This window comes from Enoplosus armatus, chromosome 10 (assembly GCF_043641665.1).
Source record: "Enoplosus armatus isolate fEnoArm2 chromosome 10, fEnoArm2.hap1, whole genome shotgun sequence".
Lineage (NCBI taxonomy): Eukaryota > Metazoa > Chordata > Actinopteri > Centrarchiformes > Enoplosidae > Enoplosus > Enoplosus armatus.
Window position 1 is genome coordinate 12196680 of NC_092189.1, and position 26681 is coordinate 12223360.

The 26681-nt window shown below is 41.0% G+C and overlaps 1 protein-coding gene across 1 annotated transcript in view; it reads right to left on the minus strand.

Moving 5' to 3' along the window:
• Window positions 1-26681, minus strand: part of trpc7b (transient receptor potential cation channel, subfamily C, member 7b) — a 42928-nt gene that overhangs the window by 14415 nt on the left and 1832 nt on the right. The window contains exons 2-7 of the mRNA XM_070913012.1: window positions 21881-22646; window positions 15527-15709; window positions 11864-12028; window positions 7074-7290; window positions 5421-5654; window positions 3498-3762 (exon numbers count right to left, since the gene is read on the minus strand). Coding sequence (XP_070769113.1) covers window positions 3498-3762; window positions 5421-5654; window positions 7074-7290; window positions 11864-12028; window positions 15527-15709; window positions 21881-22646 — 1830 coding nt within the window. The remainder of the gene's footprint in view (window positions 1-3497; window positions 3763-5420; window positions 5655-7073; window positions 7291-11863; window positions 12029-15526; window positions 15710-21880; window positions 22647-26681) is intronic.

The following is a 26681-nucleotide window of genomic DNA, read 5'->3' on the forward strand; positions in this document are numbered from 1 at the left end:
CAGTAAAATTGTTAGAATAAACTGTCAATTGCTTGCTTGTATTGTAACATTGTATGGTTGGTTTTATGCACTGCAGCCTTGAAGTGCAAACTGACTCTTCAGTTAAAATGTGCACTTGACCATTTGAAGTGGATGACCATGGTAATTGAGTTAAATGCAGCACTTAAGCAGGTAAAGTGCATTTAGAGTGTTGTCATCACCCCCTTTGCCATTTCAGTTGGATGATTCTCAATTATCAAATACGACATTGGTCTGTCCCGCTTGATTTGTCGAGCTCAGACTGCTGAAGCCAGAACAACGACTAGGAAGACATTGCTTCATGGCCATTAAGGAGAGGAGTATACAGTTAGGCCCAGAAATATTTGGCCAGTGACACAATCTTCATGATTTGGGCTCTGCAAGCCACCACATTGGATTTGAAATGAAACAACTAAGATGCAATTGAAGTGCAGACTTTCAGGTTTAATTCAAGGGGTTGAACAAAAATATCCTATGAAACATTTAGGAATTGTAACCATTTTTATACAAAGTCTCCTCATTTCAGGGGCTCAAAAGTAATTGGACAAATTAACATTACCATAAGTAAAATGTCCATTTTTAATACTTTGTTGAGAATCCTTTGCAGGCAATGACTGCCTGAAGTCTGGAACCCATGGACATCACCAAACGCTGGGTTTCCTCCTTTGTGATGCTTTGCCAGGCCTTTACTGCAGCTGTCTTCAGTCGTTGCTTGTTTGTGGGTCTTTCTGCCTTAAGTTTTGTCTTGAGCAAGTGAAATGCATGCTCGATCGGGTTGAGATCTGGTGATTGACTCGGCCATTGCAGAATATTCCACTTCTTTGCCTTAAAAAACTCCTGGGTTGCTTTCGCAGTATGTTTTGGGTCATTGTCCATATGCACTGTGAAGCACCGTCCAATCAACTTTGCTGCATTTGGCTGAATCTTTTCAGAAAGTATATCCCTATACACTTCAGAATTCATCCGGCTGCTTCTGTCTTCTGTCACATCATCAATAAACACTAGTGACCCAGTGCCATTGGAAGCCATGCATGCCCATGCCATCACACTGCCTCCACCATGTTTTACAGAAGATGTGGTGTGCTTTGGATCATGAGCTGTTCCAATTCTTCTCCATACTTTCTTCTTCCCATCATTCTGGTACAGGTTGATCTTAGTCTCATCTGTCCAAAGAATGCTGTTCCAGAACTGGGCTGGCTTTTTCAGGCAAAGTCTAATCTGGCCTTTCTATTTTTGAGGCTGATTAATGGTTTGCACCTTGTGGTGAACCCTCTGTATTTACTCTCATTAAGTCTTCTCTTTATGGTAGACTTAGATACTGATACACTACTTCCTGGAGAGTGTTCTTCACTTGGGTGGGTGTTGTGAAGGGGTTTTTCTTCACCATGGAAAGGATCCTGCGATCATCCACCACGTTGTCTTCTGTGGACATCCAGGCCTTTTTGAGTTCTCAAGCTCACCAGTGCGCTCTTTTTTTCTCAGAATGTACCAAACTGTTGATTTTGCCACTCCTAACATTTCTGCCATCTCTCTGATGTATTTCTTCTTTTTTTTCAGCCTAAGGATGGTCTGTTTCACTTCCATTGAGAGCTCCTTTGACCTCATGTCGTGGGTTCACAACAACAGCTTCCAAATGCAAATGCCACACCTGGAATCAACTCCAGACCTTTTAACTGCTTAATTGATGACAGGTTAACGAGGGACGAGCCCATGCAGCCTTCTGAGTCAATTGTCCAATTACTTTTGGTCCCTTGAAAAAGAGGCGGCTACATATTAAAGAGCTGTAATTCCCAAACCCTTCCTCCAATTTGGATGTGAATACTCTCAAATTACAGCTGAGAGTCTGCACTTTAAGCCCATATTGATTATATAACTGTATCCTGAATATGTTTTCGCAAACAGCTAAAATAACAAAACTTGTGTCACTGTCCAAATATTTCTGGGACTAACTGTATATGGCAAGTGAATATTGTATGAAAGATGAAGAAAATGTGGGTGCTCAGTCTGGTTAAGTGCTGTATGGAGTCTGCATACTAATGAGCTTTAGTTACACACAGATGATTGGCTTTTGTCATTTGGTACAATGGTCTCCATCATATCACTGTCAACCACTTTCTTGTTGTTTTAAATGCTGCTTCAGATCCGACTGTACCCGCTCACTTTATCAAATGATGGAAAGGTTCTTGTGCCTCAGAGAGGTCTTACCAAACAGTTTGGACTGGAATCTAAAACTTCTGACACACTGCTCTCTTGTTACTTTCACATTTCCATATTGATCTGAAATAAAATGGATTTAAATCAATCAATAGGCCGAGATGTTTTGCCTCATTATTACCGGCATGTCAGATCAAGGTTATTTTTTATCAAACACTGGGCATTTAAATTATACCACCCCGGACCGGACACCATCTGTTCGACCCCCTCCCCTCTGGCAGGAGGCTGCGGTCCATCAGGACCAAAACCTCCCGCCACAAAAACAGTTTCTTCCCCTCTGCAGTCAACCTGACAAACTCTCACTGACACCCCCCCGAACACTACCACAAGCTATACAAGCTATACGTTATATTAACGTACATCACCCCTGTCCCCACTGCGTTACATTAACGCACCCACCCCCTACTGGACACTTTATCTGGACACTTTACTTTATTCTGGTCACTGCACTGTTGTTATTTATCTTATCTTATTTTTATTTTTATTCTTATTGTTATTTTAGCTTTTATATTCTACTTATTTGTTATCAAAACAATAGCACCTTCAGACCACAGCACATTCCTTGTAATGTATGTTACTTGGCAATAAACAGTTTCTGATTCTGATTCTGATTCTGATACAGAATCGACCATTGACATCTCTCACTGACACCTGCCATCTCACCTCCATTTTAATGTTAGTCAAAAATAGTTGTGTTTATAGAGACACAAACTATACAGCAGAAAGGATCTAAACGGGGGAAAAGCCCAATTTCCTACTCTGCGTTCAAGCGGTGAGATAAAACCACAATTCACCAGTGTTTGTTATAGATTTTAGTGAGTGGGCCATCCCATTCACCATTCTCCTTATTAAATTTTACCGAATAGCCTGATTGCCAGCATTAGCCCTGAGGGAAGATTAAAGTTCGATCTCTGCCACTGATAAAGCACCATGGATTTAATGAACCCAGCAAACAGTCTTACAGAGGAGGACATGTGCTGATTTATATTGTCCTGAGGTTTTTATTGTTTTATGGCCTTGTCTGGCAATTATAGTAACATGGGACCCAAATCAGATACTTTTGATACATGAATTGTTTTTCTTTTTTGCATTGAATTCTGATGGAAAACGAGCAGAGTACGGCCACCATGCAGCAACAGTGTACTTGCCTTTTTGAAATCATGTGTGCATGTTTGTTGTTGAGTGTGAAAAGGATGCAGACATATGTTTAGACATAACCACCATCTAGTCACACACACACACTCTGGCGACCAGACATAACTCACGTGGTGAAGGCAGGATTGTACTTGGCTCCCAGGTAGTATGAGTACAGGTTGAACATGCCAATCATGAAGGCCACAAACACCATGATAAAGATGACCATGAACTTGAAGATATCTTTGACCGTGCGCCCCAGTGAGATCTGCAGTGGGCCGAAGCTCTCGTTGGCTGGCAGGATGTAGGCGATGCGTGAGAAACTCAGCACCACGGCGATGGCGTACAGGCCTTCTGAGATGATCTGCGGGTCTGAGGGGCGCCACTTGTTCCTGGCTGGAGAAGAAGAAAGAAAAATGTATCATTAATTAATTAGTAATTAATGTATCATCTGAATGAGCTGCTGCAGAGTCAAACCAGAGACCGATGATTAATTGTTTGATTTTTCACTGTGCCATAATATCCTTTTGGCATTCCTTTGGCTTGATGTTGAGTATGTAAAGAGCAAACCTTTGGTCACAGTGGGATCGAAATGTTTGCAAGAGATGTTCCCAAAGAGCATAATCTTGGCTTTCAGAAACATGTGCTTTGACGGAAGAGAAGGTACAGTAAGAGGAAGGATTCAGTGAGAACGGAAAGAGATATTGGAGAGAAGAAGGTGTAGGATATTGGTTGAGCGAGGGAGGAGGGAAGGCAACGAGTATGAGACGGGTGGACAGCAAAAAGAAGGGATAAAGGGATAGTGTGTCCAAGAAGAAGTAAGGACACAGAGAGAGGGAGATCAAGAGGGAGGGGCAGCAAAAGGGGCCCAATCAGACATGTAGACTAAGAGGATAATTGAGCGAGATGGAAAAATGAAATTCAAAAGAGATGAATTTAGTCCACAAACAGAGTAAAAGAAAGAAAGACTCCATTTTGCTGTTGAACAGTGACTATCTAGGACAAGGAGGACATATATCATACACCATGTGTTTCAGTGCAGATATGAAGACATATGGAGAACAGCTCAAGGGTATAATAGCTTACACTGCAGTAATATACTGTACACCATCATCTATTTACTGATGTGTCATGACAGAGTCAGACCACCAGATGACAGCACTGATGAAGGTTCCCTTAGCAGGCCACTAAGAAGTGTACAGTGCAGTCGCCTGCAGCAGGTTTTAATATGTTGTAGAGGAGTTTTGGTTCTGGAAGTGAAGTAAAATGTTCTGTGATCTTGAAGTTTTCCTGATTTGTTTAATATTCTGACCCTATATTTCCTAGAAAGTTAGGGAAGATAGGTATTAACAATTGTTTGAGGTGGATTTTGAATCTAAATGCCCCTCTTAGTATTCTGAAATTCAATATATTGTGAATATTCTCTTTTAAAAAAGAGTCACTGTGTTTCTGTGTGCTGAGTTTCTATCTGCCTGTGTATATACAGTATCAGCGCTTAGGTTTTATTATGAGTATATTGCATTCACTTAAACCTGTGCATGTTTTTGTGTGTGCATGTTTTTGTGTTGGTGTGTATGTACAGCATGTGAAGTCTCTGAATGTGTTGTGCTGCCAATCGAGCCAAGGATCAAACAGGAGAATGTGTGCACTAAAACATCTTGAGGTAAGTATGCAACATTTTTTATCTAAATGACAAATACAGTCTCATCTTCTAGTGTCCCAGCTCAGGTTTATTCATGACATTTTTAAGCAAATGCTCATCTGATTTGCTTCTTCTTATCAGCACAACAATGATTCAAGCACCTCATGAAAGCTTTTATATTTTATCATGTTGTGTCAAATGGGGGAAAAACTGTCTGGTAGATAAGAGGTGAGGCAATTGGACATTTTGCGCTGCAGAAAGACTTTTTTTCAGACTAAAGAGATGTAGTGCAAAAACACTGCTTAACAACTAAACAAGGAACTCCTAGATATCTTCAAAACCTTTAATCAGATGTATCATTGCTAACATTACTGACATTAGTTATATTTATATCTTTGGAGTGACTGCTTACCATAAGTGAAGTAGGCCACTTCGTCAGGCAGCGAGGCATTGCTGAGGTCTTTGTCTGGCACGTGCATATCCACATACTGCTGGGCTTTGGACGCCTTGAGGAAGGCCATGAAGCGTGCCGTGAAGGACGCCGCAAAGATGGACAACATGCCAAAGTCCAGAACGTTCCACAGGTGCATGACGTACTCTCTGGGCCCGTCGCTCCAGATCTCCTTACATTCTGACCAAATCATACCTGAGGAAGGAGGACACACACACACACACACATCAATAAACACATGGATGGATACATTGTGGAAAGATGGAAAACACATGAGATGAATACAAATGCACAAATATAAAGAGGCTCATACAAACATAAACACGTTAATACATGCACATACACAGATGTTGACAACAAAGCTTATAATTTATACTTAACCATTCAGACACCCCCACTTATAGCTCAGGTGCATACAAACACACACACACATTCATTGGAAAACCTAATTCCTCCTACGCAGCCACTCTGTCATTCTCTATTTGGAGCCAAGACAGGGAGAGAATTGCTTACTGAAAAGGCCCTCTGATCAGTATCATCTCTATAACAATTACTGGGCCTTCAAAACATGCTGCTGGAATTACAATTACCATGCTCTACCAAAGCCACTACTCACTGCACACACAGACGAGCGCCTGCTGCCAAAATTACCACAGATGGGAAAAGAATGGTGCCATTACAAATAAACAAATAAAAACAGGAACATATGTGCACCAACATACACACGTAATGTTATTATGTGTGTGTGTGTGTGTGTGTGTGTGTGTGTGTGAAGAGGAAGAACATCAGCAGATGGGAAGCAGCTGAGGTCTGACAGATATTGCCATGGGCTATTTATCTGTTGAGTTTGTCTTTGTCTTTCTGTCACCCCCAACTATCTCCCTGTTTCTTCATGCCGGCCTTCTTGCATGTCATACACTCCATCCCTCCCTTTACTTTCATCCGTCTCCCTCAACTCCCATCTTTCCTCTGTTTTACTTTCTCTCGATCCCTCCCTCTAATATTTCCTTAGCAGCACCTCTCAGGTCAACCTCTAAATTTCCCTCCAGCTTATCGTTAGGACTCAGCATGGCCACTGCTTCAACAAGTCTGGCCTGTGTTGCATCCAACCAGGGAGCTTCTATTTGATCTTTGGAAGATAAAAGAGAATGAATTGTCGGATTGCCACTACCTTGGCTTTCATCCACTTGGTTGGTATGGCGCTGCATTAATCTTTACTTCTGCCTCGCATTAAAGTTGGGCAAAAAAGTCCACTGACTCTCTGTAGGATCTTCACTGATTTATGAGGAAGGTGTTGTGTTGTAGAAAATGTTATGTATGTATGAAAATGTAGACATTGGCTTCAAAAACTTTTAAAACCTTGGTAGAAACATCCCAAACTCTTCTTGCTTGCATGTTGATAAAGTACCATATTGATTAAAAACAACGTTTACAAAGAAAATCCACCAGGAAACGTTTTGCCTTGACTCTTTTATGAGCCACTTCTTATCACGTCGGAGAATCTGCCTCGACAGTGACTATCTTATCTCTTCCATTTTCATATTAATTGGCTGTAACTGTGCAGAATTTCAAACACAGCCGCAGCGTGCGCATGGGTGTGAGAAGGCAACTCACCCAACACCCACTTCATGATCAACATTTCTGTCCAGGAGAACTGGGTGGTCTTGACCCTAAACACCTGTCGCGGGTGGTCTGTGATGGTCTCGTTGGGCAGGTTCTTGACACCCTCGAAGCGGTCGGAGGCGTTGACGACCAGCAGACCCAAGAAGATGGTGAAGGAGACAGCGTGAGCCACGAACTTCATGAAGGGGCTTCGCAGGATCTGACCAAGCTGGAAGTGAGAAGATTGAGAATATAATAAGATATATGTTCCATTGCGTATCTCTGGTTTACAAATACTAACTAGGGACTAATTGATTGAAGATTAAAGAGAGATTATTATTTGATTAAACATGCATTTACAGATTTCTGCACATTTGGGCAACAAGCTGTAAACACAGTACTGACATAATATCACCTTATAAAGCCAACTGGTCTTTGTACAATATTCACTCTTCAGACTTCCTTTTAGCTTTCTAGCTCCACTATGGCCAACAGCTAATTGATAATGTTTAACATTTTGAATCCTGCATTGTTTAAGTCCATGTTTTCCTCGCAAGCAGTCTTCTTCTTCCCTGTGATTGCTAGCACATTGCAGCATTTCTTGGTGCATTACCATCACCTGTAGTAGATCTGTGGAATAATGTGAAACCACTGGCAGGAATCAGTTGGGACCAATTTATAAAAAATACCTCTCCATAGCACTACCAATGGTCAAACACTTGACGGGGTATCTTTCAGGTGATGTCAAAGCACTTTCGCCAACACAACAGCTTGCAAAATCTGTTTCTGTGTCAGGGAATCAGAAGATAAACTGTGTTTGAGTTGTATTTTCTTACAGAGATAACTCAGTGTTCCTGAGATCCTTAGAGATCAAAATCTGAAAAGCACCACTACACAGCCATCTTAGCAGGCAAACAGCAGCTGTTTTAATTCATGGATGTGCTTAACCACGATCACTTTCACACCAACGTAATGCCAGTCACTAGACACCAAACAATCAGCAGAGTTTGTGGAAATGCACCATATGGGGAGAACGTAATGCAAGGTGGTGCTGCACAAGGAGCGTTAAACATGCCACCGCCACAGAGAGGGACCTTTTGATCATTGCACAGAAATATGCCAAGACACACAAATGCACATCCATGCGCACACACACACACACACACACACACACACACACACACACACACACACACACACACTTCCAACCCCATACAGACATCATTGAGATCATTGCCACTCTCTAAACCTGCTGTGTTCAATATTAACTACCCACAGGATATCTCTTCTCTCTGCATGCACAGTAACACATGCCACACAAACACACACACTACTAAACCATGTGGGTAGAGGTTGTCTGGTAAATCTTAACCCTGCGAAACCTCCCCCTGCCACTGGGATGACTCTGCCTCCTTCATTTCTCTCATCTGCTGTGCTGATAAGGCCGATCCATTTCACCCCTCAGCTTAAATGAGTTGGTCATCCTAGATCAGGCCCACTGCTGTGTGAGGACTACAAACCCCAAGGGTTTCTTTTTTTTATCAGTGTGGTGGTGACAAGAGCTGATCTTTTCTCCTGCAACGAAACGGTGGCGGCTGGCAGCAGGCGCATGCAGACTAAATAAAAGAGGTTTGGTGTGAAATGGAAATCTCACAAGACCAAAGTGGAGCTGCTGTGTTATTTATTATTTCCTAACATCTTTTCACCTGGGAGAATCAAGTCTGACGTTCAGTGTGTGCACACAGGCATCCACTCTGAATTATGAACTAGATAAGACCTGTCATGCTGTACATACATTCCATACACTTTGTGTTTAAAGTCAATCGATTATGGGGAACTCCTACAAATGTGTACATTTTTGAGTCTCTGTTCTCATTGTTCCTTCTCTCCACTTCTCTCTCTGGAACTAACACATAGATACACAATCCCATCTATCAATACAGATTATTTAATTGGTCAGCCATCACACCTATTTAACTATATAGAGTTACAACAACAACTCTCCAACTAAAACCCCTTTGCTTTCTTACTAGGTCTAATATTTTATAGGGGATTATTTTAGCAAGAGTCAAGATACTGCTGGACTATTTAATGATGTCCAGTCACTGAACCAGTGATAAATGGATTGTGACCCTGTCTCGTGTGTATCCATTTGACCCATTCTTTCTTTCTTTTTTTCCCTGATTTCCTTTCCTTGTTCCCTTCTTTTGTTTCCTTGTTTCCTATCTCTGTTTTCTTTCTTTCTTTGCTTCCCTGCTTAATTCCCAGCATAGCTCCACCCAACTTCAACCTGGCTGGAGATCTAATCTGCTGGAGTAATTGAAAACACCTGTGTTGATGTGCAAAGTAACTATAACTAAAGCCACCATACAGGATAAATGTAGTAATGTGAGTAATAAGTACAATATTTCTCTCTGAAATGCAGTTAAGTAGAAGTATAAAGTAGCATAAAATGGAAATACACAAGTTACTATTGTACCTCAAAATTGCACTTAAGAATAGTACTTGAGTAAATTATAGTTCAGTAGTAATAAAAGTTGACGGTTCCCGTGAAGCTGTTATGCTGTGCTGTGTGTAGTTATTTCTTGACTTAAGCATGAATTTTGTTCTAGGAGGACGGGAACCTGACGGATGTTCCCATGCTGCTGCTGCTTCTTTTTTCTTTCTTTTTTTTTTTTACCAGTCGCTTGTTTTATCTTGTATTCTGTGTTTCATCTCTTTTCTGTCACTCAGGGAAGAATGAAACGTACTCTTGTGCGCTCCTTCCAATACGTGTCCCATCACTCTCTGCATGTTTTTTTTTTATCACTTTTCATCCTTTTTAATCAATAAGAGACATTCAGTATCAAATACGCATCTGTTTTCCATCACCTCCAAAGCATATCTTTTCGAAAGCAATTATATCCATGTTTTCGCTGTCTGACTTCGATGACTTACTACATACTTTTGAGCGACAAAAATATATCTTCTTCATCTCTCCCTGCTGATATGAAATGTAATATGGTTTGGGTATCTGATAATGGTGTGTTGTGGTGGCGTAAAAATGGAGAATATTATGAGCTGTAAGAGATGAGCAATTGATGAGATGAGCAGAACAAAACTGCATGATTAGTGCCAGGTGTAGGAGGGCACACTACACACCATCAACAACAACACATCAAAGCTTTCTCTCTGTCTCTCAACCTGCGTCTGTCCTGACGTATTTCTCTGATTCACTCTGTCTTTATCTATTTCATTATCAAATCCATTTAATTTACCTATTTGTCTCTGTTGAGCTGCCGTCACATCATGTTATTAAGCATGTTTAAATATCCATTTTGTCTCTCAGTTATTAGCTTGATTTAATTGTTTTTATTATCTCACCCTCTGTAGTTCTGCCTTTTCAACATCTATTTTTAGTATTTAACTGGTCTTTTAAATGTATGCATATAATAAAAATAATAATACACAGTTACAAGGTGCTTGCATCCTATATTCATTTGTTATTTCTCCACGCTGCGTCCTTTCACTTTCAGCTGCGTCAGAAAATAGCAGACTGTGACACACAGTGAATTCATAAGCAAATGTAATCATGAACGCATGCACGTGCATACAGGTGCACGCAAATACAAACACACTCATATACACACATTAACAAACAGGTGTTTTTGTGACACAGTGAGATCAGAAGCAGCTACTGTCTCACGCTCTCGGCGTTGCTGCTCTCCATCCTCTCTCACACACTTGAGATCAGCTGCCTCTCTCTTAGTCTACGAAATGACTAATTCAGTTGTCACACCTGACATGAACTACTCAAAGATCCTCAGCGCACACACACACACACACACACACACACACACACACACACACACACACACACACACCACTTGATGATGAGGTAGAGGATTATTCAGGTTGATGAGCAGATTTGCACACACCTCCTGTGTGGGTATGTGTGTGGCCTCTGTCATATTGTGTCACTTTACAGATTATAATTTGCTTGATGGAGTATTAACAAAATGTGCCTCAGGGCCACATAATCAAATGGTGATTATACAGTGCTCTTCTAACGTTTTTAGCCATGCTAGTCAACTAGCGAATGAATTGCCATCAAATCTGTCCACATATTCATAGTCCCCAGAGAACTTAAATAAGCCTGAAAGGTTTGTGTGAGGACCAGAAGCAAATTGTGTCAAAAATATGAGTGATTTAAACATATAAGCACACAAATTTCTGTGAAGTGTTGATACTCCTTTTCACCATAAGACTATAAATGTGCAAGTAGTTTTTCTGGCCAAATGTCCAACTTGAGAAGCCAAAAGATCTCACAAAAGATACACTTTCCTGGAAAACGTCCGCCTTCAACTGTTGTGGCCAAGGCTGGAGAAAAGGAAAGAGGTGCCACGCCTTCCAAAAGCTGATGCATGCCCTTCAAGTCTTTGTTTTTTTCAGAAACCTTCAGATGCTGGAGCAGTACACACAGTGTATACAACCATGTTGAAATGACCACAACCAAGTGACTGTGATTTGTGATTACAGTGCTGGCTAATTTGGGTTTGGTAGGTGCCAGTCTATGAGAATTTACAGTAGCCTATGTGTAAGATAGTACAGTATAACATGAAATTGAACAGGCTATGCTGAGTATGAATGGATTTTGAAGAAAAAAAAACATTTCTCTGACTATCTATAAATTATATATAAATTATTGTAAATAATTTCATGAATGGCAAACATATATTTTTTGTGAGTTTGTTAGTGTTAATACAACCATGCATTTCAGGGTTGTATTTTGCTTGTTTGTGTGTGCGCATTTATGTTTATACCTTGCTACATGGCATTATCCAGTAGGAAACAGCCAGGAAGGGCAGACCTACGGCGACCCCCAGCACCGTCCAGCACTTCACCCCGACGGACTGCTGCCTCAGACCGGGCAGGTTCTCGTACCAGATAGTCAGAAGCTGCTGCTGACAGTTGGGATGGGCAACGAACTGGAGAGAGAGACAGGGACAAGGATTATAAATCAACGGAGAAAAAAGGAGACGAGGTGGGGGCTCAGGTCAAGGAAGGTGAGAGGGGGAGGAAGGGGAGAGAGGAACAATTAGCCATAACAGCCATCAATAAGGACATTTTCAGAGAAGCAATACTAATGCGCTTTTCTCACCCTATCTTCATAAAACATTCAGATTTTTTTCTGATTGTTTTACAGATCTGTAGAGGGGTGAGAAGAGCACACTACATCTCTGGCAGCTACACCGAAATGGCCCAGTAGTCACAGACAGGAAGTAGGTGGCTTATTTGACAGCAGAGGCAGATTTATCTTGGGGTTCAATCTTTAGCAAAAACGAAAAACAAACCCCCTAGAGACAACAGCATATTGAGTATAAAAATGTAATCTGACAAACTACCCTGGAGCCTTTTTACTGAAGGTTTTACAAACAAACATGCACACAATGATGCTAACAGGCTCATGCATCACTAATAATGATCCCAAAATATATAATCTAGATCTGAAAGGGGTCATTCTGCACTGAAATGTTTATGCTTTTTTGTTATACTTGTGTACATTTGCTGCCAACACACTTAGGAATTTCACTTAACTATACATTTGTGAATGCAGGGCTTTAATAAAGTATTTTTTACATTGTGATCAAGTATTCACATCATTGAGTAATGATCTCAATACTTCTACCACTGTATCACAACACTCCTGGACAGTGGGAAGAAAATTACATCAGTGGTTGTGGTATATTTTTTTGTTGTTTACCTGTCCAGTATCCAGTATTTCTTTTGTTGAGATACCATGAATTTATAGTGTTGTCTTTAAAAAAATAGATAACATAACAGATGGAGGGGTGTGTGTCCTCTAGAGTAGAGAGCATGCTGGTCTATTTCCTCTAAATGTTGTTGTTTTTATGGTCCAACCTGCATTTTTTTTGAACAATCAATCCAGTCATTATGTCCTGCTCCAACATCCTGTTTGGATTTTAATGCCAAAAGCAGCAGATTGAATTTATTATGTACGCTAATTACTAATTGCTGTGTATCATGAAAAGTACCAATGCTACACATGGTACTTTCATGTGTATTTCATCCTATTTATGTTAATATTCAAGGTATTCCTAAGTAGCTGAGTGCGCAGGCTGCTGTGCTATTTAGAGCACATCTATTGTGTGTTCATTACAATCAAAATATGTTATTCACAACACGTTTGTGTTCATGGCTGCCACTTAGCATATTTTTATTAAATGAAGCCAACAAATAAAAAATGCTAACAAGCTGGTTGGGAAATAATTTAACAGAAAAGACAGCAGGCAGAAAATAAGAAGCACCGAGTGTTTACATTCACTACTGAAGCATGTTGGCTTTATTAGATGGGGCTTGGCCTGGCATTTCAGCATCTGTTGATGGCTTCACTCCAAGAAAGAAGGTGATAAATGAAAGCAACCTCTGGTCTGGTGAGGAAGGAGAGGATTGATGTTTCTGTTCCAGCTGGAGGAAGGATGTGGACAACAGACCAATCGATGCTCAGCAGGAGGTAAACTAGTGTAACAAACTCTAATCAAACTGTGTTTGTGTATTGCTTTTTGTTCACATCTACGATCTGAGCAACAGGTTACCTTTATTCAAACCTACTCTGCTTTGATTTCTGTTAGCCTCTTTGTTTTCTCCCTTCATCAATCCCTTCCACCCCTTCACCAATCAGGCTCGGTCATCACATTCATTCATCTATCTGAGCTGACGATTAACATCCTCTGCACCCATCTGCAGATCGAAACGCACACACGCACAATGTGTATATGTGCACTCAATCATTTCTATATGCAGAGGGAAACCACTCACAGCCACCAACACAGCACAATAAATCATAGTTAACATAGTTTCCCACCGGTGTCCTGTGATCAGTCTATCAAGTATCTGACCCGTGACATTAACCCTGTCAGCAACATGCACTACATGCAGTCATGCTCAACCTGGTTTCCATGGCAATATGCCCCCCCTCTCCTTGCCTGTGTAATTAGCTCTCTGAGTATTGGTCATGCTCTCTTAAAAAGAAAAAACACAGCTCAAACAGGCTGTGTACTGCCTAAATACACACACTCAAAAACACACACACACACATACACACACACTAACACACTAACACACCACCATGTACACACACACACACACACTTGGGAAATACCTGATTCGAGAAAACATGCAGCACATGAAGGTCAAACAGGAAAGTGTATTTGTGAGAGAGAGAGAGAAAGAGAGAGAACGCATGGAAAGGGAAAATGGGGAAAAGGGATTTGGTTTGACATTTTGTAAGAACACCTCTGCTCAGCAGGGATTAGCTCTCTGACATCGAGGCCAGATTGTTGTTTACACAGGGCCCTCGGAGGCCACATGCACGAAAATACGCAAAAACATACTGTATGTACACGTGCAACACAAAATGGCTCATAGACACTAGCTTACTTACACTGCAGTAAAACACTTTTGGTATTCTTCCAAGTTAATTCTCCTCAAGACATGTTTATGGCACATATTACGGCACATATTATAATTTACTTTTGAAGAAATATTTAAAACCAACATTTGAAAACGTGTTCACGGTGCAGTTTATAATTATGAACATGAGTGGATTATAATAAACCTAAATAATCCTAAACAAAACAGGATGTGGATAGGTGTTGTGTACTGTGATGTGATGCTTTATTCATCTACAGTAGCTGGCATGGATGAAGTATCTTGCTCAAGGACTCTTGTCAGGGCGGAGAGTCCTCATATCAAATCAACAAAATAGGTAGTCTGTCAGTGAGCACCTTCTGATCTACCCCTCCTATAATCAAAGGGGCTCTCCACCGATTTTACACATGAAGACCAAGTTTACGTGTCAGCTTTGGAGGAGTTAACCAAAGTCTGGAAAGATAACCCATTATTATATCATAGTGATATCATGATGGTTATCTTGGCCTGCCTGAGCTCTAAGACAAATACATACAAATAAATGTATAACACAAAGTCGGTGTTACAATCTTGGAGCGTGGACTTTGAAAGATTTGGGCATTTATCAGGCAGGGAGTGTCTTAATTTGTGTCTTGCACGTCCTCCAACTTTATGGAAATGCATACATACATGCATTACATAGCTGGAGTACCCATTTAGGAATGATCACTGTCACAGATAAAGATTGTGTCCAAACACTATGTACGACCATCCACCACCCTGGCCTTCTCACAATTAGGATTTTGCTGCACCACAAAAATGTTCACACAACATCCTGCTTTGGCACTGAACATGCTAATAAGCTGCTTGACCACTGTGCTTCTGTGTCTTGTTATTTATATTTGGAGTATATTGTTGATGGTCCTAGAGGAATAGATCCTTGCAACAAAATTTCAGGTTTTACAAAATGTTAACTATAACTGAAATTGAAAATACCACTAGTCCTTTACGTACAGTAGGTGGTTGATTCATTCATTATTTTTTGGTCATCTTACCTTCTTGACTTCGTACTTGATGGCCAGTTTGACGCGGCTGAGGCAGGGTCGGTTGTAGGGGCTTGGAGGGCACTGGTCCACGTCTCCGTTCAGTATGGCCTCCACTTCCTCTGTATTCCGACAGAGGTCCAAAACACCCACCACAAAGTCCTTACACTGCATGGACAGCTTACGGTAGTCATTCTGCATGTCAGGGTGGAGGTGAGTAGATGGGAAGAAGAGAAACTTGACTTAAAACAGAAATTAAACATCAACTTTCAGTCATGTAAACACCTGGTTTCAGACAACGCAACATTCTTCAAATGTAAAAACTCAAGCATCACGAGAGGGAAAATTCAGCAAATCCTGACTGTGCCAACAGCTGCCCCCTTTGGGTCCTCACCTGTATGAACTTGGACCTCACGCTTTTTTGGTTAATGACTTGATAAATGTAGATATAATTATTCTCATTTGCAATTATAATATGGCTCCAGTGTAATAAACCAAAAGGATGATACTGTGAATTGCTTCATGACCTTTCCATCTTGAAAAAAATCTGCTAGACTGCAGAAAAAAATCAGTTGGGTGTATGTTTGAGAGCTGGATTATCGTTATAAATGATCTTTGCCTATGAAGGGAGTCCACTTGACTTGTTTTATCTTAATAGCCAAGTGAATTTAATGTATGTTGACAAAATAATGTATGTACTGTAATGTTGCACAAAAAAACAAACATCACAGTGCTGTCACAGGCCCACCGTACACATGTTATGATAGAGTATTCATTCTCACAGTAATCTCACATTGGAAAATAACTACATCTTTGTTACATTCACCAGAATTTGTACATTATCAGCAACAACAGTCATAAGTACAACAGAATGCACTTAAACCCAACAAAAGCTGAAATAAGGGATCTACTTTACTTTATCACTTTAAATGCTCATTTAATACATTCCCATCCACCTGATTGCATGCACAGTTTGAATTTGCACATAAATAAACTGAAAGGAAATGCCTGAAATTTGAATAAAATACAAAACATAACAAGGTAACCACTTCACCAGAAAGACCAAACAGTAGAAAATAAAAAGGACCTCACACTGAAAGAAAACACCATAAAAATGAGAAGGAGGAGAAGGAAGAGAGGCTGAACACAGGGGGCCAATCCATTCATTCAGTGAACATAATTGTCTTCCTATGTGGGAAGCAACAAAGGAATGCCATAGATTTAGCAGGAGGTGGAGTAACAGAGGAGTTCCTGTTGCAGTCTTGTTGCACTCTCTCGATAATGTTTTCATAATAGTAGTGTGTATACATTTAATGGAAAAAAAGACAATGGCACACTCATAACTCTGGTCTTATAAAGATTGACGTTTCAGCAAACATCTTCCATCGGTATAATAACAGTCACCTGATCGGCATTTACATTCACTAGCACAGCTGTTCTAGTGAGTATAAAATCAAGGCAATCAGCATGCAGCCAGTCAAAGGCCTACCACGTGTCCACATTATCAGGAACACAAACCAGAACGTTCCTTTCAACTTACAAAGGATGAACTTCATAAGTTGATACAAATGCATTAGAGTTATGAGTGTGTGGCTTTCGGTACAGCATGGTGGTGGCTTTCTCCCGCAATCCAAGTAATGCAGGTCAGGTTAACTGAAACTCTATTTGCCCATAGGTTTGAGTGTGTCTGTCTCTATGCGTCAGCCTTGTGATGGACTGGTGACCCTGTCAAGGAAGTGCCTTACCTCTCACTCAGTGTCAGCTGGCTCCAGCCCCCTTTAAGCCTCTAAGGATAAGCAGTTATAGATAATAGATGGATATATGGCTTTCCGTTATCTTTTTTTAATGACTGCCTGTAAGCCAGCACTTCACTGGGATGGGTGTCATTATTTCTTTTAATGGAAACATCACTATTGCTGCTTATTCAAACTTTTGGTTGAAGTTCTTGGTAGAGTGAAGCTAATACTGAAGCTGCACTCCATAAGTTATGAAACAGAGTTTTTGAGAATTGAGAATAAATACTACTACTTCTGAAACCCTGGCAGTAGAATTTAACTTTGGCCACTTCACTGCAATTTGCCTGTCAGGCCTTTCAACCCTCTCTCCTCATGTTTTTTCACCAATCTTTCCAGTTTCAACCCTTTGCCCCTCTTCCTTGTGGCCCCCACAGTTTACTTCTCACCTTTCTGTCTTACACTACACCTCCCCTCGCCCTCCTGCCTCGTTCTTTTCCTCAACAGTTGGTCGAGCAGGTAAACAGTCAGCAGATTGGAGCTTCTGGCAGGTTTAGAGTCCCCAAGGACCAACTCTGCAACAACAACTGCATTCACTGCCATGTTGGTCCATTACAGTGTGTTGATAATGCCCACTGTCATCTAAACTTTGTGCTGGTCTCCCCAGCAAAATAAAAGAATTACCAGTTCTATTCTCACTTTCTTTTAGTGCACACTTTTGCTGTAAGCAGGAATGATAATATATATAAGTATATATGTTGAGTATGTACTGTATGTGCCCCTACTGACTAAGAACATGAGGGAGTTTCTTTCTTGTATGACTTGGACGGTATATGTCTTGGATATAGATTGGTGTAATCAGTTTTGTGCAGTTTCTTAAATACCAAACAGCTGCAATATATGCAATACATCAGAACATCAGGCTTGGATTTATCATAGAGAAGGAAATACTAAACTGAATGACATGATAAGGTTGGTCAGAAGGCCCATCACTATCTGCAAATTAAAAATAAATTCTAGGCATCAAGCATCTGTTGGCCCTTTGGGGACATGAAGTAAAAGGTACATGTGGTGTATTTTATCTTTAGGCTGCTAAGTAAAAGTAATCAATTACAGTCTTGGCTCTGTTTACATTCAGGGAAAGGCAATGCTTCAGGGTTTATCTACGATATTTGTATCATAAGACACATCAAGAACACACATGCACAGACACCACACACATTCAGTATAAGTGAAAATCCAATCACAATTCAAGGTATGTGATTTGTGCCTCAGGAGCTGAGATAAAGGAAAGGGAACGATGTTGTGAGATTGAAAATGGAGACACAGCAGTGTGAGGCAGAGTGAGAAAGGTTACACATGAGTGAACTGAGGGGGACATGAGCCAAGCTTCAAGAATGGAGGGAGGAGGGGAGGGAGATGTAAGATGGAGGAATGAGAGGAGAGAAGGAAAGAGAGAGTTTGTATTACAGCACTTCAGTGGACTCTTACCACCATCAGTTTACCTCCTTTTTTTCACTAACTCTGTGGCTGTTTGTCTTAATTTAAACTAAAATTGGCATGACTGAAGAACAAAATCAGTAAAATGTGATTAAAAAAATTAAACGACACCCTCCACCGCCTTACTTTATTTCGCTCTCTCCTAAGGGTGTGTATGTATGTCTGTGCGTCTGTGTGTATGCGTGTCCAGAGGCTTATGAGAAATTGATGGGCTGTCTTGAAGAGTAAGATGTCTGAAGATAAATGGTAGGCTGTTAGGGAGGTCCTGATATGCCTGGTATACCACTAGCGCAACTCCCATCTCCGCACAGGTTACGTATGTGTGCCAGTGGGTGAGAAAGTGGTGTTTGCTTGCACTTGTGTACATGTGTATACATTTTTATTTTCTGTAAGCACAAGTAGATACATGAGCTGTGTCCCATACTACATTCAGATGCTATGCATATATTTAGCATGTTAATGTGGTAACATAAAGCATGTAACCTATTTTATGTTAGCATGTTAGTATGCTATATCATTAATCTCGAAATACAGTGGAGGTTATTGATGGATTGAAGTGCTGGACAAATAGAAATGATGACATATTATACAGGATCATGATCAGTAGGTTTTATCTTCAGGGAGACAGTGAATTCTGCATCAAATTTAATAGCAATCCGTCCAAAGTGTTGAATCAACAGAGCGATGGACTGACCATTCTCATAGCCAGGCTGCTCATGTGTCTATGGGAACATGGGCACATGAAGCATAGGCCTGATGCAAGTACTTCATGCTTAGATTTCATTCTTATATCTGGAGGCCAACCCACATGACTGGTGTTGTGGAGGAAAAATTAAAATCTATAAAAACAGAGCCCAGGTTGCTCTTTGTGTCTAAATGTGTATCATGCAATAATGTTTCTTTCACAAACTATGCTGTCAGAACAGAAAACAACAATAAGAAGCAAACAAGAAGCAAACATCGCTGTCATAATTAAGATAATGTGAATTTGGAAGCTTCTCTCAAAGCTTCTCTCAATTTTCCCTCTACTGTTCTGTTCACTTCCCCTGGCATTTTCTTCATTGTTCAATAAAAACTTATTGAAGAGGGAAAATAAAGCTCTCTGAGCAAACTCATTAGCTTGTTAGCTAAGCTTGGTTGCTAACAGGACAAGTTCACACAGTTTATTCAAAGATGTATTTGTACCTTCGATTCCTGTCCCATAACTGTCTGTAAAACATTCCTCCTTTGTGGAACTGGTTTTACTCAGACTGAAGAGGTTAAGTAAAAGTAAATGGTGCAACAGAGCTACAATAGCTTCCTCTATTTTGGAGTCTTCGGCCATCCGTCAGTTTTTGGAACGTAATAGTTACTGAAATTTAAAGAATTTGCTGGTGTTGGCATCAGCATTGAAAATCATCAATGACAAAGATGATATGATTTCCCCGTGTGAAACAGGACTGTCTAAGGTTATTGGCACACTGTCTTACCATTATTTGATATTTTAACATAATGAGAGGATGACGGAAAGAGGGACAGGGAGTCAAATAAAGACAGAAGACAGAGTGATAATGAGATGGTAATGAGACAGATGAGCTCCAACACAACTCTGATCCCTCGGGTGAGCCCTTCTCATTAACTTGTCTGCAGACAGGAAACAGAATGACAAGCAGAAAGGTTGAATGACAAACACAAAGTAGGCATGAAGATTGAAGAATGGATGAATAAGGATGGACAGAAATGAACAGACGGCGGAGGGAAATATGCAGCAACACTGACCATTGTTATCTGATTGGTTCAATTATACGATCATGCTTTCTACATTAATGATCTCGACTATAAATATGATTCAGTATGTAATCAATGGGCGCTGAACAGTGTCGGCCACTCCAAGTGAAAAATACCTGTAATCTAATGTTCACTGAAATGGTGTCACGATATGTCCCAGTTGTTATCTTTCACGTTTTCTTTCTACTTGAGCCCCTCAGCTGACTGCTGAAATGGGCAACTTTAACGTATAGCCGATATATATCCCTCCAATCGCCCAATCTTACTTTGCAGTTACAATGTACAGTATGCATTTTACCCATGCATACACTCGGACGACCCCAGTTTAATTTTTTACATGTGTTTTTGCATTGATTTGCCATTTTGTTATATATCTTGATAACAGAGCTATATTAATATAGTAATGATGACTAGTCCTACTGGCCAATTGGTGACAGTATACTTTTTTTTTAAAGTATGTTCCTCTTTCTCATTGAGTCTCCCTCATTTGTCAGTGAGTGTGCTGGCCTTAATATCCCAAACCAACTGATTCGGGACAGGTGTACCAGCTGGCACAGCAGGCGGGAATCATCTCCCTCTCCACCTCAAGCCAGTACTTAAAGCTTGCCCAAACCTGTCAGTGAGCGGGCATGTTGAGCCCCCGGCATGAGCCAATCTACCAGGACAGATGCCAGCACATCGAGGTAGGTTTGATTCGTAGAAACATCATTAACTCTTACACATATGAGCAACTTCATTTTCTCCAACACACACATACACACACGCACACACAATCTATCTTAGTATTTTTCCACCACCAGCATTATTATGGAAGCGAGTTTGGTTTTAGCAACTGCAGTATGTAGTATGTAATCTTTTTTCTGAGTAAAAGCCCATAAAAATCTCTTCTCTTCCACTTCTTATTTCACCACAACCTGAGGAGAGATTGCATTGGTCATATGTGTTCAGAAGAGGAATAAAAAGCTGTGGGTGAACTGGGAAATCCTGTCTAGTCACTACGTTGAATCATTGGCAGAGGCGGGTTGACGATTTTTCATTCAGCACTGGCAGAATAAGATGTTTCTATTCTGCCTAAAATCATGAGAAAATAAAGAAATAAAACAATGTCAGGGAACTTGTAAATACAAGGACTGTAATCATATTTACATTTACAGTATAGCTGATTTATCATTCTAAAGTAAATGAAATGTATTGTGTGCAAGCATCCCTCCCTTGCTTACTCTGCCAAATCTTATGTCAAGCCATATAAAATAGTATGTTTGCGCATGTTCCGGCATTAAAAAGTGAGGGGATAGAAAAGGTAAAATACTGATAAACAAAAAGCGAACAGGCAAAGATGTTGAGAAAAACATAGAAACCTTGTTACCTTAAACTCTGTCTCGATGTTGGCCAGTCTTGCCAGTTCATTGCTGAGCTCCAGGGCGGTCAGGACAGGGTCTTCGCTGCTGAGTGACAGGTAAGCTGCACTGGCCAGGCCCTTATATGCATTCATCCTGGAGCGTGAGTGACTGAACGCGTCTTTCTTCTGCTTCTCCACACATTCTGAACACTTACAGAAGTAGTCATGTGGCCTTTCTATGCGGGCCCCCTTTGTCAAAAGGATGTGGACGATCTCGTACTCCTGGCAGTGAGCAGCCAGGATGATGGGCGTGACGTCATGCGAAAAACGCGTCCCATCCTCGTCATAAGCAAAAAAAAAGTCATCATCACGCATCTCCTGCTCCAGAGGGCTCAAAGCCAGTCGGAGACCTCCGCCAAAAGCAGGATGGGCGAGAATGGCTTCAACGATTCGAACGTAACCCTTGGAGATAGCCAAAAGCAGACCATCCCCGATCCTAGCTAAACCATCCTTCTTTAGAAGCAGCTCAGTCACTTCTAGGTGCTCATTGCCCACTGCCAACTGCAAAGCATTCTGGCCCATGTAGTCCACACAATTGAAGTTAAGGGTTTTGGACTCTTCCAGCATCTTGCGGACCACAGGAATGTTTCCGTATTCAGCAGCATCCAGAAAACGCTCCTCCTCTGCAGTGAGGGGCGAGCCACGTTCATTAAACATGTAGGCCGGGCCCCGCACGGCCTGGCGACGCCCTTTTTCTCTCAGTGTGGTGTGCCGGCGATGCATGGCTTCCACCCTGGAGACAGTAAAGAGGAGAGCAAATGGTGAAAGAGTGATGACGTGATGAAGGGTGAGGGAAAGAAAAGTGGAGAGCAAATGATGGAGGCAAGAGGAAAAGACAGATTCATTAGTTACATCAAACTGACTGTGGCGTAACAAGGCAAACAAAGTCATTACTGTCTCCCCATGTGGATGTCCTCCGTGGACAGGGACTGGTCAAACACAATCAGCGGTGCTCAACACCGGTTTCTCCCCGGACCCCGGAGAAAGCTCTGCCAAGACATCTGTGATTTATCTGTCCCCGGCCAGATCAATGAACCGCCACCAGGGTCAAAGCTCATGGTGGGGCAATCTCAGGTCAACAGCTCTGATTGGAAGTCACTTTAATTGGCTGTGGCATGACAAACTCACACTACAAGGCTGTGGTCACCAAAGGAGACTCTTTGGCGAGTGGTGAATCTGTCTTTTTCTATCCACACATGCATGCACACAGGCAGGAACATGTACCTCCTTTTCAAAATGGCTTTATTTGTTTTTCTTACTACATGGAAAACTATTTCTAGTGACACACCATCACATCCCAGCAGGACAGAAAATCTTCACCAAAAGGGACTAAGTCAAATAGAACTAGCTGTACCTAGAACCCCTGGTAATCACCCCTGTTACTGCAAAGCACATTTTATGGACTATTGTACACAAAGATCTTTCATTAAGTCTGACACTCTGACCCACATTTTTCCAGCTTTGATGTTTCCCAAAGCTGGAAAAATGAGAGGGAAAACGACTGAGTAACAGTGTGTGAGTGGAGGAAGAGATACTGGATATGGCTTTGAAAGCTTTGAAATGAAAAGTGGGAATGGGAGATTAGTAGAAGTGTTGGTGGAAAATTATTACTGAGAACTGTTTAGTTCGCCAGTATGAAATAACCAATTTAGGCTCGACTTAATTTATAAAATGCTAATATGATGTATGTCATCAGATTGCAATCATATTGAGTGGACTAAAAGGAAGCACACCTACTTGCTAACTTGATTAACTTTAAAAGCATAATTGGTTTGTATTATCCGTACAAAAGACTTCCCTAAGATTTTCAATATAATTCGGCACTTTTGTGTCGTCTGAATTGGTGCTGTGACCTTACAAATGACGAGGGGTCCAATTTCACAATAAGACCAAAATAACTAAAGAAACTGGTGAGGTTATTTGTAATTCCCTTCACTTTGCGTGTGTGTTTATGTATGTGTGTGTGTGTGTGTGTGTGTGTGCGCGCATGTGTGTGCACAGAAGGCTGGACTTTGAAGGAAAAGGTGAAAATGGAAACTTATGATCGAAACATTCCCCTGGGGCGTCATACGATGTGGAACTCAGAAGATGAAGAGAGCTCACCAAGGCAAATCACTGTGGGAGACAGTGTGAGGATGTGTGTGTGTGTGTTTGTGTGTGTGTGTGTGTGTGTGTGTGCGTGTATGTGTGAGAGAGAATGTGTTTGTCAGTGTGGGTTTAAAGGGTACAAAAGGTCTGCAGCTCTTGATTTTCGATTCACACAATCAGCTGTGTATGCCTTAGGCTGCCAATCAATGGTAGATGGCAAAATCTCCCTCTCTCTCTTTTGCTCTCTCACACACACATGCACAATTGCAGACTACTTCACAATTGAACACACACAAGAATACAAATGTGGGCATAAGGTGGACCCATGGATAAACACGCGTGTGACAACATCATCATGCATAAACAACGTGGACACAACATACATCAGCTGTAAAAAGCGATGTAAACTAATACAATAGCAGTGGAGTGAATATTGCCTTTGTGGAGCTTATTAATATATAAGGTATTTGCTTCCTAAGGCCATAGTTTGAGTTGCTGATTTACTACAATGCATTATGGAATGGAATACCTAATATCTCCCCCAGCCCCCCACTCACACACACAAACACCAACACACACACACTGTCACAGACACATTTGGAAGCATTGGGAGGATTCCTCATAAACGAGGGGACAGTCTGGATGCCAGCCCATTTAGATAACCTTATAGCCAGGTAATGAATCGCCATTTTCCATGCCTCTCTATCTTCCCCTCCATCAATCTCTGACTGTTTGTGATTCTGATCTGAAATAGAATTTACCTCCATCATTTCTGTGCAGAATTACAGTCACAACGACAGGAGGAGGCAGACACAATGGAGATGAATGGATAGTGGGAAAGTGTGTGTGTGTGTGTGTGTGTGTGTGTGTGTGTGTGTCTGTGTGGGAGAAAGCTAGAGAGAGGGGAGAGAGACAAATAGATGAAGAAGAAGAAAAAGGAGCGAGAGAAGGAGGGATTGTGTATATGTATATCTGTGTCTTAGTGTGTGTGATTGTGTCCGTACATCATGTAGTGTTCTTAAGACTATTACCACTGTTGCAACCAAGACCACCTAGCTTTATTTACCACAAGTGTAGCACAACATGATGTCATGCTACAGGAAGAAGAGCTCCCTCTACTATGTATTACAAAATAAACCTCCATCAAACTCCGTCCCCTGGTCGTCTCTCTGCCTACCTGTTGAATATAAATCCAATATTCATCCACCTTTAATCCCTGCTTTGGTTCACATGCACCTGAGAAAAAATATTTGGGTTTATATAGCTTGCTAGATGCTTCACTGCCCTCACTTGTTTACTTCTGCTCTCCACCATTTCACACTAAGCAGGCAGTCAGCTTGTACAAAGAGAGTGTGGATTCAACCTTCGTGACAGGAGAATCAAAATAATGAACTGAAAGTTGGAACGGGTTAAAGATTTGGGTTATGATTCGTAGTGGGATCAGCAGTGTTGGCAGCCATATCACATTTAATTTGATTTAGTGACAATGGACTGTTTGAAGAAACCTACATTATGATTACATGTTAACAGTTTTTAATCCCTAAAGGAGCTGCTACTGAGTCTACGCAACTCTCATTTTGATGCTGCATCCAAGTCAGAGGCTGCTGCAGATCACTCAGAGCTCCTGTCCAAGCAAGCAGCTCCCTCTCCTAACCCACCAAACAAAAATAATCAGTTGGCTCTACTTTTAGTTGATATGATTTCAATTTTAGTTTTTGTGTGTTTAGAATTAGCTGCACACCTATTTAAATGCAAGAATAATCCACAGTCACACGACTTATGTTCAAATTTTAGCTGACAGCCAGAAAGTAATTGTTACCATGAGCTACAGTGTTGAGGTATCAAGCCAAGAAGACAATGTCCACTGTGACCAAGTACCTATGTCAGACATTTTGCACTCAAATGAATGGAAAGCACTGAGGGAAGTAAACCTATCTAGAAACATATGGTTTTCTCAGAATGACAGTCAGCAGTAATCTAAGTGTTATAACTAGAGCTACAACAAGCAAAACCCCACAAATGGTCTTTTAAACGGTGCTGTTTTTATTCCAATCAATGAATATGACCACATAGAAAGTGCTTTTCCACTTGGTGATGGGAGGATTACTTGAAAACCACTGAAAAATGTAGTGTAATGTAAACAAAACACTTACAGTACATCTTCAGCATACAATGAAAATCTCATACAATATCTGCCACTTACTATTCTGTCATGAACTCGTTATCATCTGTTTTGTATTGATTCAAATGCCCTCTTCTCCACAGCTGAACTTTCTAAGGTTGGACCACCAAGTTCATTAGTATCAGTTTAAGCAGTTAGAAAAGAAGATGAATCAGGCTTGAAATCAAATTTTGAGGATATTGAGTGAAAAAGACAGAAGTTTGAACTCTATTTACAGAGCTAAATAATGAGTTAGTGCTTTATCAGCGCACAGACGTGAGCAGAATATTTAGTTACACTCTCTTTCCCTCTCCCTCTCTTTCCCCTTCTTTCTATCATATACACACACACATAGACACTCTTTCAAGCAGTAAATTGCCAATTTTTAAGATCAAAGGTGAGTTGCTCACCATGTTTTACTGGTAATGAGAAACAGGCATGTTCCCCCACTCTTTCTCTCTCACACACACACACACACACACACACACACACACACACACACACACAGGCGTCCAACAT